At 32.1% G+C, this 15,597-nt stretch overlaps 2 protein-coding genes across 4 annotated transcripts; both read right to left on the minus strand.

Annotated features, from left to right (window-relative positions):
• Positions 1–2,574: 2,574 nt before the first annotated feature.
• On the minus strand, positions 2,575–5,282 carry LOC106756826. Its single transcript, XM_014639426.2, has 2 exons — positions 4,647–5,282; positions 2,575–3,405 (listed from the first exon to the last, which is right to left on the minus strand). Exons 1-2 carry the CDS (start codon positions 5,169–5,171, stop codon positions 2,878–2,880), a joined length of 1,053 nt encoding a protein of 350 aa, XP_014494912.1. The 5' UTR covers positions 5,172–5,282; the 3' UTR covers positions 2,575–2,877.
• A 2,391-nt stretch (positions 5,283–7,673) lies between these two features.
• Positions 7,674–12,427, minus strand: LOC106757628 (protein ROOT PRIMORDIUM DEFECTIVE 1). 3 transcript variants are annotated; one of them, XM_014640345.2, is made up of 2 exons: positions 11,077–12,427; positions 7,674–7,997 (listed from the first exon to the last, which is right to left on the minus strand). In XM_014640345.2, exon 1 carries the CDS (start codon positions 12,368–12,370, stop codon positions 11,153–11,155), a length of 1,218 nt encoding a protein of 405 aa, XP_014495831.1. In that variant the 5' UTR covers positions 12,371–12,427; the 3' UTR covers positions 7,674–7,997; positions 11,077–11,152. The 3 variants fall into 3 exon arrangements, with proteins under 3 accessions (XP_014495831.1, XP_022635033.1, XP_022635032.1); XM_022779312.1 differs by lacking the exon at positions 7,674–7,997 and adding an exon at positions 9,495–9,906; XM_022779311.1 differs by lacking the exon at positions 7,674–7,997 and adding an exon at positions 9,496–9,897.
• Positions 12,428–15,597: the final 3,170 nt, after the last annotated feature.

The raw sequence follows: 15,597 nt of genomic DNA on the forward strand, positions 1-15,597 counted from the left end.
ATAATTTCTTGTATTTAGTTTTCATTTCTTTTATTGTTAACCACTTATATAGTTATATCATATTTATTAATTACTCAAACTTTACTTACATGAATTAATTACTGAAAATTATAAAATTTTAAGCAAAAACAACATTTAAAATATTGTTTCTATGTTATTTTTGTAACTAGGAGAAATAATTTATAACATGAGAAGTCTTAATTTAAAATCGATGTGTCATCTTTTTCTTCTAATTCATAGTGGTTTTAAAAAATTTTAAAAATACGGACTATTAATTTAATAAAAAAATTGAAGTTAATAAAACATCTGAAACACTTCATTAAACTTACTTACAATCATCATTAAATAAATAGAGTAAGAAATGTAAAACTACTATGGAGAAAGAAATAATGATGAACTTATTGTTAATTGAATTTTTATGAAAACATTTTAATATATTTTTCAGTTTCAAAACTTTGTTTTATAAATTTTGATGATATAGTGTAATTTAGAAAAGAATAAATGTAATGATCAAAAGCATCTAATATCCCTGAAATTGGTAGAGTTATGTCTGTCACAAAGTAATTGCTACAATAAATAAATACAAAATTTTAAGAAATAACACTATCAAACCTCATGAAACAAGTCTAAAAATTGTTGACTAGAAAGATCATATTTATGAAAGTAATTGATTTAACTTGAATATTTTATCTTCTCTTTCATATTTGAAAAATTGTCAACAATGTTTCATTTGGTTCATTTATCTCATCATAAATTAATACAAAAAACATGGTGACATGTCCTTAAAAAAAATGAACACGATATAAAACCTATCATCAAAAACTCTTAAACTACAATAAATAAATTATATATTTACTCTCGATCAAATAAAAGTTTTTAAAATAAACAAATAATGCACAACTAAATGAGGAAAAACTTAATAAAAATTTTATCAAAGTAAAATTAATGATTATCACACTATAAAACCAAGTTTTATTTACACTATCCTTAAAATTCTTTAGTGATATGTCTTTAATCAAAAGATTGATAATCATCAACTTCATACTAACATCTTTAATGTCTACTTAAAACGTTTTCTTATAACTAGATATTTAATATTAATATGTTTACTTTAACTTTCACTTCTATTATTTCTAGTCATAAATAATGAAATAGAGTTATAATAATATAATTTCAAATGTTTATCAATCGAATGTACACCAAAATTTTAAAAAATTTAAGAATCATATTTCAAAATTCATACCAAAAGAAGTGCAGAGTGATATGAATTCGTACTAAAGAGGTGAAGAATGATTTTAAGAAGAAAGAGAAGCAAACAATGGGGGTGTAGGAGGAAGCCCACTACCAGTATCCATGTATAGGCATTGTAGGCTTCATGGCCCGAATTTAGTTTGCATAACTTTTGAATTTAACACACCTTTTTCATTTGTGAATAATTTGTTTGTATTGTATCATTCAATTTAACATACATAATATTTGAAATAACATTTTTAGAACCTTCATCCTTCTTCCCACTTTTTCATAGGTATGAAAAAAAAAAATCCTAAATTATCCATAGTTAAGTCTACCTTTTTCTCATGTAATATGAACTTATTTGTAAGCTTCAATCGGCCTTTATAATAAGAAGTTAAAAGTATATTCATAATATATAAATATATATATATATATATATATATATATATATATATATATGTATATATAATGTAAATTTATCTTTCAATAAACTAAATTTGACCTTTGTTTATATAAATTAAACATCTTCAAAATTAATAAAGATGAACGAATATACAATTTTGATATTTTGAAAAAAAAAATGTAACAAAAGAATAATATTAATATTTATCTAAATAGATTGATCCGTTAAAATTAATTTTTAAATAATTTAAATTCAAACGTTATAGCTGAATACATTTTTATACAATTTATAAAAACATTGGTTTGACTTGATGTAAGATAGGAGCATTGATCGTAATTGTAACACAAAGATACATTTAGGATATGCTAATATGATGTTTTCGTTTTATTTTTGTCATATCAATAGTGTTGTGGTATAATCAGACAATTCATAAATAATTACGTGTTTAATTAAAAATACATTTTAACTAAAATATACGTTTCAATGAAACCAATTTTTCTCCTTCTAACATCTTGACTACATGTTTCAATAAAGCCAAATTTCAAAACTAAAATCGCTTTAAAATGCAATGAAAACATTGCTTTGCAGAATTGAATTTAATCTTTCAATTTTAAAAATATTAAAGAATTTAACCTTTTTAATTAAATTTATTTAATATTTCAAACATATTTTTTTACATAACATTAAAACAGAAATATTTTAATGTGTAAAAAGAATTTAATTAAAAAAATTAATTTACATATTTATAAAATTAAAAAAGTTTAAAAAAGAAAAACTAATATTAATTTTTATCAAAATATAAAAAGCATAGTTAACCTTATATCATATTCTGATTTCTATCCAAACAAAATTCAACCCAGACTGACATAAAAACTTTTATAATACTGACATAACACATTTGGTATGAAATTGTGAGAAAGAAAAAGGTGACGAACATATGAGACAATCAACTGGCATAAGAACGTGAGGGTCTAAAGCAGCCAAAAGGTACCCAACAAACCGGGCACAAATCCAGCCTATTTCAACACAAGGAACCGAAAAAAAAGCAACATTCTACGGACAAATAATACCCGACAGACACCAACGATGCCCCGAATCACATGGCAGAGAGACAGAATTACCAGTCCAAATCAGTTATATATGACGAAAATCAGTAATACACAATTACGAAGCAATCTAGATATATTTTATTCGTTGAGTAACAGTTAGTTAGCAATATAAGTAAGATTTGGGATGATGGATCATGTATGCAAGGGTGATCTCCAATCTAGATGTTCTTGAGGGTAGTCTTTGTTGAGTTCTTTGGGGGGTATGAAGCAGTCCATGGACAGGCCTTGGACGTTGAATGCAACATCATCAATGGTCCAGGACTCTTCCAACCGCGTGATGGCAGGGCCTGTCTTTAGATTGTCTCCAAACCTTGTGATGATCACGGTTGAATGGCCAGCATGTGCAATCATCACACCATCAACCATTCGGTAATCATCAATTTTTGTTGACATTGTGGTCTCCCAATAAGTGGGGTGCGTCCCAGGGGATTGAATCCTGGTGAGGTAAGAGTCCTCTAGGTGCACCAGTAGTCCATTTCTCTGGCTGAAGTAACCAAATGCAACGTGCTTTATCATCTCCGCAGTGTTGTCACTCCGGTCAACCAGATCCTTCTGATCTGCTGAAAGCTTTAGCACGAAACAATCCATGCCTGAGATTTCTTTTTCTCCCATGTATTGCGCCGCACAGAATACAGCAGACACTGCCAATGGGTCCAGTCCCTACAAGAGTACAAGTAAATTGTGGTTTAAGGGTGTGGCACTCACACAGCCACTCACTCACATCACTACCACTCTCTGCCAAACACCACCTTAAGATGCTCATCAAGTCAAATCAACATCTACACATCACCTAGTTCTTCATAGTAGACCCAAACCCACCTTTTCCCCTACAAAGTACATCTACACATTAACACTAAATTCCAAACTCTGGTTTACTTTACACTTTGACAGAATTGATCATCACAGAATTAATTTGGAACTTATCTTAATCACTATAATTTGAAGACTTTTCTTTTTTTTTTTATAAGAGAATCTTGAGTTAAGTCATGCCAAAACAGTCACACGTGGTCATGATCGTAGGCCCCTCCATAAATAAGAAAAGGAAACAGAAGAATGTGGTTAGATCCAACAAATGAAGGGAATTTTGTAGGAAAACAATGTGTTGTGGAAATATTATTCGAATATTAATTAAAAGGAACCAAAAACCCCAGCAATCAGCATTGATGAATTTTAAAAGGAAAATTCAAAAACGTTAATTTAATTAGGAGTGGTGCACATCAGTTATATCAGATATTTCGTTTCACTAATAACCCTACTCTCATGCCCCTCCATTGTTCATTTCTAAATTGGCTTAAACATTCATACCTCTTATTTTTCATAGCCAAGGCTCGATCAAGAGCCACCATAATTTAAAATTCTCTAACTAGATTGGGACTCGGATCCGAAAAACACGACCAACAACACTATAGGAATTAAATATCAACAAATCTTACTTACCCCGAAACAAAATACCACTGCTACCTAGCAACAACATCGTCAACATATAAATAGACAAACAAACCAAGGACACGCCACTCATTATAATTTATTAAGACAACAGATCATGGACAAACTGTTAAACAATTCAGATTACTCAAGTTTATGATCTTGCCAATTTTACATTTACTTTTTGCGTCACCCCTATTTAAATTTTGATTTAATTACAGTTTTAGACATTTAAGATTAATTTAATTTTAACTCTTTAAATATGAGTTTAATTTTTAAATATTATATATGAGGGACTACGATGATATATTAAAATTATCTTTACTCCTTTAAGTTTAGTGTTTTAACTGTTAAAATCGTTTTTTTTTCCAATTTTTAAGAGATTATCCTTTTCAGATTCATTTTGATAATACACAAAAAATAAATTGTAGAACTTGAAGACAAGTAATCTCAAAAAAATTTACGATTGAACTTGCCTGAACGGCGCGACGAAGAGGACGGACGCCGCCTTTGGCGGCGTGTGCGCCAATCCAGGGGGTGTGGCGCCAAGCGACGGTGCCATCACTACCGGCGACAACCTTCTGAGTTGCTGCGACGAGCTCAATCTGCCACTTGTCGGGGAGCATTTGCCATATGACAAAGCAGCCTCTCTCGGAGACTCCGGTGTTGCCGACGTCGTCAACGACCCACATTTCGACCTTCCCGGTGGCGAAGACATTTGTGACGGTGGTGGGGAGGTTGCGGCAGCCGGTGGCGGCGGTGAAGTGTTGGATGATATACTGAGCGGAGGAGGAGAGCTGGTTGAGGGGGGCGTGGGGTTTGGAGTGGGGAGGGACAGGAAAGAGAGGGCAAGCGAGAACGCTGAGTAAGATCTTGAGGTCAGGTTTCTTGTGGAAGAAGTGCGTCTTTATCCAATTCCAGTTCCGCCATTTCTTACACGACCTGCTTCTCTTCTCTTGTTCGTTTATGGGTTCTTCCGACAATGTCGCCAAACGACCCATCTTCTTCCTCAGATCACACACTCTCTCTCTCTCTCTTTCTCTCTCTCAGATACACACAAAAATAACAGAAGCTGTGGAATCGGACAATGTATGTATGTATGTAATGTATGCAAACACACTCCCACTCTTTCTTAAAAAGGAACAACAGCTTCACCTTCTAAACAAACGCATGACAAGTGCGTGTCTGTCACACACCATCCACCCAACCCTATCAATAAAAAATTCTAAATATAATAGCTATTATTTAAACTTCAACACAATTAGTAAATACTACTCCGTAGCAATAAGGTTGTAAGAAAAGAGACAATTTTATTATATATGATTACGTTTTTAAGAGATCGTCAATAAATTGAAAAACCCATAAATATATTTGACTGGATGAAAGAAAAAAAAGTACATACTTATACAATTTTAAATTTTGATTAAGTTTGTTTCTGAAACTTTATAAATGAATAGTTATAATTATTTTAATTTTGAATTATTTTTAATATAGATTTATATTAAAATAGGAAGGATGTGGCTGTGAAGGAATATTAAGGATATAGTTATGGCGACGCATTAGGAGGAGAAAATTAAGAAGAAAAAGTAAATAGAATAAGTGTTGGATGGTTGGTTCTTAAAAAGGGTTTTGACTGAGTGGAAGCGTCGCAAGTTAACAGCTTTATATCAGTTATTCCATGCCTTGGTTTTGTTTTGATCGGAGGAAACCCACGTTCCTCACACTCTTCTCATGATGTGCTTGTCACGTGCTGTGCAACAGTGATGCAATCTGCAAATGGAACAAAAAAAATATATATAATAGAGTAGGCGCGTGGGATATGAAGGGGAGGTGTATTTAGTAATGTTGTGGAGAAGGATGAGCTTTTAAGGGAGGCAATGGCTAAAATGCAATGCAATGTTGTTGACGTGTCCACATCTTCTACCATTTTCAATAATTCTACTTCTGGTGGTTCGGTGCCATTTTCATTTTCTTTGCTTTCTTTTGGTTCCTCGTTTTTTGGCAAAGATTTTAAGTGTCATTTATAAATGCACTTATTGCTCAGAATTTTATAAATGCAAAATGGAGAAGCTAAGGCTGAATACATAGTTTGGATTATGCAATTCGCACTAACACCAGACAAATGCGCATTCATTTCATATATTAGCTGGATATCTAATGCTATAACGACTTCAACATCTATAAGGATATCCTAAAAATTCAGATAAATTTCTATTTTTTTTCTATAGGACAATGATATTTTGACAATACTTTTTGACAACAGGACACATGTCATCATTTTATTGGTCTATTTGAATTTATATTTAAAAATATTTAAAACGAACCAATCACAAGCTGTCACGTATGCGTTGTCAAAAAGTTGTTAAAAAAGTGTAATTCCTTTTCTATATTGTACTTGTTAGTTCAAAATTTTATATGATTGTCTTGTGAGAAAATTTAATATATTAATGGTAAAAATGGAAAGAAAAAGTGACAAACCATTAACAATTGAAAGAAAAGATTGGGAGAAATTGTGAATTAAATTTTTTTATTAATAAAAATACTATAAATAGTGTCTTATATTTTTATCCAAAACTATCACATATTTGGTATTAAAATCGACTTTTCTTCTTCTGACTATAAGAATTAAATATGTTAGTACTAGAAACCAAGAGGGTAGTTTTAGTCTGTAGAATGGCTGACTTTTTATGCCATGTGGCCCACACACATTTAATTTTGTCGTGTCTTCCCACATTTTATTATTATTTTTTTTCAATGAGCTCGGATTTATTTATTCTCTTGTCAATAATGTCTTTTAAATTTAGAACTATATGATAAACTACGATATTTTTATAGTGTGCGACAGTTTTTCAAATTTTATTTTTATTAGTTTCATTTTAAATTCCTTCTTTTATATTAAATCTTTTCGATTTCCTTACTTTTTAAAACATTTACAGATAGAATATATTTGCATTAGTTCCTTTTTTAAGGTATAATTGACTTCTTGAATACTTTTTTTGTTGATAAATTTGTGTTCATTATATATTTATCTACTTATACAGTTTATTTAATCAAATCAATATTTTTTGTGCGATAAAGTTGCGAGGAGATTAATTGTATCAAGTTAAGGTTTTAAGAAAAAAAAATGACTCTATAGTAATTGTATCAAATTATGTAATGCATAAATCGTTTAGATCGAAAAATATAATGAGATGGAGGATGTGGCATAAAATGGCATACAAACAAAAATGTCATTATCTGATATGGCCAATTGGCTGCCGTTATTTCATATCTCCTTTTTTTCTTATAACATCGTGAAATTTGCAATGAAGGAATCTCAATAATTTCCCCCAACCTTTTTAGGAGACTAGATTTTTACAGTGATTTTGTTCAACGTTTGGAGCATACAGTGCAACATGTATAACTTGTACCCAAACATGTGAATTTCATAAATTATCACCATCAATCTTTGGTTCTTTCATCTTGCATTTCTAATTATTTTATCCCGTACCTCTAATTTCTGAAAATAACTTTATATTTTTATTCATTAAATTTCGAAATTTAATGAAAAAATAATAAAAATTCAAAAAGGTTCCTTACAGTGTGATACGGAATAACAGAACCAAGCAATCAAGCTAGTTACATACGAGTTAGTAAGGAGCAGAATTTAGCACCCAAAAACTTGTTCACAATCTACACCTCGCAGAGTTCATCTACACCTCAGATAATTCATCACTCGTTTCAACCTCTTCCTCCCCGGATTCCTCACTTCTTAGCTCATCATTCTCGACAATCAAATTGTTGTCGTTGTGTTTCAATCACCCATCCCATCGATAGAGAAGCCCCGACTGAAAGATACAATACAATTTGATATGAAAATATCTTACAAAATATTTCTCACTATTAGATGTTGAAATTTTGTTCTTTATTATTACACCTTTTCTTCATTATAAATAAAAATATTCTTCTTTGTTCACAACACACAAAATTCAACACGAGTTTCTCTATTCTCAACAAAGTGCAAGATAACATTTTTGATGACCTGTTTTGTAATCTTGTCAATAATCGACAACTAGAATTTGGTAACATACATGGTCAAAATCTAAACGTAATTTTAACTTATCAACACCATACACACTTACCAAGTTTTTTTTGTCTATATCTTACAATGAGTCGGCCACACGAAGATCACATCATGCCTACTCTATTAACACCATGATTGGTCTATTCTTTGAATTGCATTCAAAAGACATTAAATACCGAAAATTGAGCTTCAAAAAAGAACAAGATGCATTGGTGGATATAAGTATCTCTAAGTTCAACTCACTCCAGTAGAACAAATGGCTAGAAGTCAAACTTTTACCACTGAACTTTATTTTCAGTGGGAATAACTGATTAATATAATTCTCCCAATGGTCATACATATGGTTTCCTTGAACCATAACTCCACTAAAGTACACCAAGACAGGTAATTTTTTTCAATTGAATTTAACCGCTACTATAGCAAGTGCTAAAAAAAAGAACATGACCTAGATAAACAATTTCAAGTGCAGAAGACAGGTTAAGGAGAAAAGTCCAGAACTAAGGAAAAAACCTAAAACCAAGGGTAGGAATCCAGAACCAAAATGATAAAAACTAGAAGATCCAAAAAGGAAAGCTTTATAAAAGCTGCACAATAAATTATAAACAATTTTTAACAGATAATATATAAATATATATGCCACTAAGAATGGATAATGTTCAACAATTTACTCTTGATGATGTTCACGTAAGACTTAAACTACTTTTGAGTAACAACTGACAGCCAAACTCATTTAATAACTTTTGCTTCAACAAAAGTAATAAAAAAATTAATCTTAGGTTGTAAAATTAAATTAAATCTAGCGGTAAGGAGCACTGTCAAGTATTCTCGTGAGTCGTGACCACTTTCTTTTTTATATCAATATACCATTTTGAATTTGTCAACTTTATGATGATCATTGCATATGCAAAACAACCTAAACTGTGAATATTATCGCTACAGTAGTGAGATATTGAAGTCCAAGGCTAATCAGCCACATGATTGGAAGGGCTTGAGAATGGGGCGATTACTTAATCGATACATGTATAGAAACCCGATAGAAAAGAACGTAGAAAATTTACTTTATAAGGAAAACGATTGGGCAAGATGTGGGTGAAAATAAGGCATTATCAAAAAATTTCTATGACAAAGGTGATATGATACAAAGCAGATCATTTCAAGGCCCCCCACAAGGAGATACCTGGGAAAAAGACAAAGGTATGATCTACCACTTTTACAATAACTAATCAATCAAACGTTTCTTTCGACGCTTTTCTTAGGAGAACCTCGTCAATAAAGGACGCAGGCATATTTAGGTCTAGGCATAAAGAAAACACACCTACTTAAACTGCAGTACTGGAGCAATACGTATCAAAAGACCGAAAAAGACAAACTACCAGCACTTCTGTGAAGTGCAGTCAGCAATACAGCAAAAAAGGAAAGTAAAGCAGATGCCAAAACGTATTCTCCTTATTATGGTGAAAACATCTAAAATCATTTAATTCAACAATGCCAACATGCCTGAATGGAAGTTTTTCAATACCAGAGGACAAATTATTTTTTAGACCAGATACACTGCAGTATTATTTTATCAATGCATGCATCGCTTGAAGTTGTGAGCAATAACAAGACTCCTATATATAATTATCTTGGACTTCAGGCACTTTCATCATCTCCCTTTAATGCACCTACAACACCTGGTCCCATTTAGGAAAACAAATTCCAGAGTACGAAAGAAAAAATCATTATCAAATTCCCCGCCAATTCAGTAATTGTTGACACAGATCAGATATAAGGAATTGTTTCCGAACCAATTCAGAAAATTATAACAAGGATCATGATATTGTCCCTAAATTGTCAAAAATTGTTCTCTCCTTCACAATTCCCACTCTTTGCCATCTCTAAGCTAATGAAAATGAGCATCCCTCTAAGTAATTTGCTGCCCTAATCTCAGCCGAGGAATCATCCGTTATTTCTTTCTATACTTCAATGTGTCAAACAGCAAGGTCATGAGACCAACAATGTGTCAAACAGCAAGGCTGAGACCAACAATGTGTCAAACAGCAAGGCCACGAGACCAAAGTTACTTCAATGTTGGCGTGCTCATTCACATTCTTGACTTACTATACGTTGTTGTTAAGATCATGACACCAAAAACACTTCAAAGTGGTAAGGTAAATCTCATTCTTCACCTTGTAATCAATAGTCTTGCACATAGAGGAAGACCGCAACTATGCCTAGTACATGGATTAATTATCTTACATATTGGTGTTGCAGTTTCACCAACTTAAGCATGAAGCTAACCAGCAAATATCCCTAGTACTAATTACCTACAATCCGTAGACTATAATGGCAAAGGTTCTTACATGGACAGACAGATGTAGCAGTCTAATTGTGTTCGAGAGCGCCCTCATATTGGCAATAGGCTTTAAGGTGCTTAAAGAAGCTATGTCTACTAGAAGAGAATGGAAATTTATAGAAAGAGATAAAAAGAAAATATACAAAATTTAGACCAATTACTTCTAAATCAAATTTAATTTTGGGATAAAAGCCGACAATGCAATAAATAATGTAAAATCAGGATGCAACCAGCTTTATAACTAATTCTTTATGAATTATGTAATAAACTTCAATTCACAAGAATGAATATAGGCCTTCCAATACACATCTTGAATTTCAATGGTAACATAAAATATGAGCCTTAATCTGTTCATTAATTGACAACAGAATTACAAATGTTCCACTGTCACAGACAAGAACTATCAAACAAATGTTAGAGCTAAAAAAGGTTCCTTACAGTGTGATCCACAATAACAGAACCAAATAATCAAGCTAGTTACAAGTTAGTAAGGAGCAGAGCTACTAACCGGAGGAGGAAATAAATTATCTTTGAAGAGAATACAAGTTGCTCATACAAACAGAATTCAGCACCAAAAAACTTATTCACTCTTCACCCTCGCAGAGTTCATCACTCGATTCACCCTCAGATAATTCATCACTCGTTTCAACCTCTTCCTCCCCGGATTCCTCACTTCTTAGCTCATCATTCTCGACCAACGAATTGTTGCCGTCGTGATTCAATGACCCATCCCCGCGATAGAGAAGCCCCGTCTGCATGACACGGTAGAATTTATCTCTATGTCGGACAAGAGGGTGGGGGTCAACCAGTTTCCCACTCTGGTACCCTTCCCTGAGAGTAATAGTGGTCGTTTTACACTTCAGTGAGAGGTAAAAGATGCCGGGATACCGAGTGAAAATCCGGGTAAACTTGTGCGGAAGATTCAACTCTTCCCTCAAGCTCCTCAAGTAGTTCCTCTTTGTTTTCTTGTGCAGAGTTAAACTCAAAAGCTCGTGCAGAACCCCAACCACGCGCTTCTCCATCAAATCGCTGTTGGGATCAATCTTGGAGGAATCAACATAGGGAGAAACATAAGGCAGCTTCTGAAACTCCTCCATCCACGTCCTCACCTTCTTCTGCGCGCCGTAACCCCTGGGAAACTTCATCGGGAAAGCCAATGCCGATTGTCCCCGCTTGAATTCCCGGTAGTGGGTCCCACACTCGTTTCTCTGTTGCAGCGCGGACACAGCGAATTCCTCAGGCCATCGTGCTAGTTTGAGCGAAACGACGCCGTTGGACTTGACAAACTGGAAGTCGTTAGGGAAGTTGGGGACGAGGGTTTTCTCGAAGGAGTCGGGTAAGCCGAGGTCCCACTTGAGCGAGTGGAGGGAACAGAGGGGCAGGGCGCGTGAGCGGGTCATCATGAGGAGCTTGGAGAGGCGTTCGACTGCGTTGTTTTGGTGAGCTTGGTGGAGTGCGAGTTCCTGGGAGTGGAGAAAAAGTGCAGTGTCAGTGAGGCGGAAGCAGGGGAGGGAGGGCCAGCGCGGGTGCGGGAACTCTTGGAAGAGGGTGGGGTAGCGGCGGAGGAAGCGGAGAACGGGAACGGTGAGGCCGAGGAGCTTCTGCCAGTCTGCAACGGATTTCGCCGTGAGGAAGGCGGTGGAAGAGCGATTGATAGCGTCTTTCAGGAGACAGGCCGCTTTGAGATCGGTTTCCTTGTCGATGACGTGATCGAGGCTTCGGTTCTTCACCCATTTCAAACGCACTTTCACTATGCCCCGCCATTGCTGCCTCATCCACGGAATGACGCCATTTTTGTTCATCTTCAACGATCTTTCCCAAAACCCTCTTCGTGTTCAACCATCATCACCGTCTGCCAATGGGCCCCCACCTACTGTCCAATAAAAACATCGGCCCAAAAGCTTAGACTTACTGGCCCAACTAAAACACCAATTATCCTGAGGAGAAAAAAAAAGTGAAAAATAGAGTGAAAATTATTTTCTTTTAAATTAAAAAGCATTATTATTATAGTATTATTTTTACAATTGATTAATGAATTATATTGTAATTTTTTTTCTCATCACGTTTTACATAAAAAGTGAGATTTATAAACATTTTATCTTCGCCTACTAAACCACTTTTTTTTTACTCACGTTCTTCCTCATTTTCCTTTTCATTTATACTAAACTCACCCTTAAAATCAATTTATAAAGCATGAATTATTTTTAATTCTATATGTAGATGTTTATTTTGAAAAATACTTGTGTACTTTAATGTATCTATTTCTGGCATATCCCAACACAAACCAGCTTTACTTTATTTTTAAGAAAAGATAGTTTGATTGGATATACTCTCAAGTTGCTTCTATGGCATTGATAATCTACTTTTAATATTTTTTTGTATGAAATATTTTATTACAAAATTATATAAAGGTATAAATATTTATGAACAAAATACTGTTATTATTAACATATTTGATAGTATTTAGCTTTTTAGAGTTTGTATATGTTCTATCCAATTCCTTCGTTTTGTTAATTTGTAAGCCAAATAAACGAATCTATCGAACTGAATTATAACAAATGCTAAAACCATTGTTAAAATAACATATGTGTATAATTACACCAAATATCACACTATCACTAATTTAATAAAAAAAAAATTGTTAGATTATAATTTTATATTGTAATTGTTCACTTAAAATTAATAAAAATAATATGATGATCAAATTATTTATATTTTAGTATATTTTAGAAAATATATCATATCGATTTTGATGTACATAAAATATATGTAAAATATTTTTGGATTAATATAAAATTTTGTAAGTAGTGAATTAAAAAATGATATAATAAAAGAGATATTTGAGAATGTAACATTTACTTGAACTAAAAAGAACGTAGATTGATGTAACGTAATGTTTGTGTAAGTAAAGATCAGAACAGGGAAAATATAAGAAAAACAATTTATCTTATGACTCTTAGTCCTAAAACTAGATAGATGTATAAAAGAATGTTATTTAATATTTTTTTTAAAGCTAAAATAGATGTATCAAACTTCAAACATTTAAATTGTATTATACACTTTTTAACGACTTAGTTAGCATTTTTTGCATAGTAATCACAAAAGTTGATAAATTTAATGCTAAGTGCATTACATAACTTCTTTGCATAGAGTGTGACAATCGATCTTTGTTCGTGAAAAAACAAATTTGAGGTAATATGAAAGATTTTTTTATTAATACAATACAAATTTTTTAAGCTTAATTTCGCAAAATTTTAACTTTTAAATAGATTATTTATCTAGACAAGTTCATAAGAGATTAAGGTTGTACATTTTATATTATTCATTTCTTACACTAAAATTTTGATTCTTGCTCTTTTACAAGATAATGTTATTTTTTAATCGCATAAAGTACAAATTCACTTTTCATTAAATAAACCCAAGTTTGTTAAAATATGCATCATTTCAATGAAAATTATAAATATTTAAAACAAAAATTTGACAACTACGATTCCCAAATTCCTGAATAAATGAAATAGAAATTTGAGTTGTATATATCTTTTTTTTTTTTTTAACTTATCTATTTTCTTAATTTAATTAACACAACCCACAATCTAAAAAGTAAAGTTGCTTCAGAATTGGAATCATTATCTTTAATTTCATCAAACTTGACTTATCCAAATGGTCATAAAAAACTTTGGAACTAAAGTTCGAGAACAAGACACAAAAAACTAATTTTCAAATAATAAAGGCTTTGTGATGTCTGTTTCTGTGAATGAAAGAACCTATACTATGTTTATATATGACAAAGCAATTGACATCAAATGTTACTGAAAAATTTTATGAACGAGTCAAATGAGTAAGAGAATAATTCCACAAAGATCAAAGCAAAATTTAAATTTAGAAGACATAAAAGTTACTTGACGTATGTCTTGAGATGCAACTTTGGAATCATCAGCCAAACTAACAAGTAAAAAGAAATTATCAAAGAAATCTTAGTCGAGTTTCCAACTTCAATCGTCACATTCTCCTTGGTTGTTCCCATCACGGTCGGTCTATTCTTTGAATTGCATAAAAAAGACATTGAATACCAAAAATTGAGCTTAAAAAAAGATCAAGATGCATAGGTGGATATAAGCATCTCTAAGTTCGACTCACTGCAGTAGAACATATGGCTAGAAGTCAAACTTTTACAACTGAAATTTATTTTCAGTGGGAATAACTGATTAATATAATTCTCCCAATGGTCATACACATGGTTTCCTTGAACCATAACTACATCACGATAAGTAATTTTTTTCAATTGCATTTAACCACTATAATAGTAATTATGGTTATCAAACGAGTTTACATTCTTAAACTTGACTTTCGAATTAACTCATAAATAAACTTGTTTTTTAAATTGACTCGATGAAATCCACTATGAAATCAATATTTAATGAAAAAATTTTAATATTATGTTTCAAAATACATTAAAATTAATTATACTAATTCAAATATTTATGTTTTACAATATTTCTATGAAAAATATATCTATAAATTTTATTTATTTCAAATTTTATAATTTTATAAATTTACTTGAATTAAGATATTATTCATAAATTTTTTTTATCTGAAATAAACTCTTACTAATTTATGAATCGAGTTTACAAGTCAAGTTTACTCTACTCTTACAAATTTACATAAACTCTCGAATTTGACAATCTTGATACCAATTGCTAAAAAAAGAACGCGACCTAATAAGCAATTTCAAGTGCAAAACGTCAAGGAGAAAAGATCAGAACTAAGGAAAAAACCTAAAACCAAGGGTACAAATCAAGAACCAAATTGATAAAAACTAGAAAATCCAAAAAAGGAAAGCTTTATAAAAGCTGCACAATAAATTATAAACAATTTTTAACAGATAATATATACATATATATGCCACTAAGAATGGATAATGCTCAGCAATTCAGTCTAGATGGTGTTCACGTAAGACTTAAACTACTTTTGAGTAACAACTATGACAGACAAACTCATTTAATAACTTTTGATTGAACAAAAGTAATAA

Source organism: Vigna radiata, chromosome 3 (assembly GCF_000741045.1).
Source record: "Vigna radiata var. radiata cultivar VC1973A chromosome 3, Vradiata_ver6, whole genome shotgun sequence".
NCBI classification, from domain to species: Eukaryota; Viridiplantae; Streptophyta; class Magnoliopsida; order Fabales; family Fabaceae; genus Vigna; species Vigna radiata.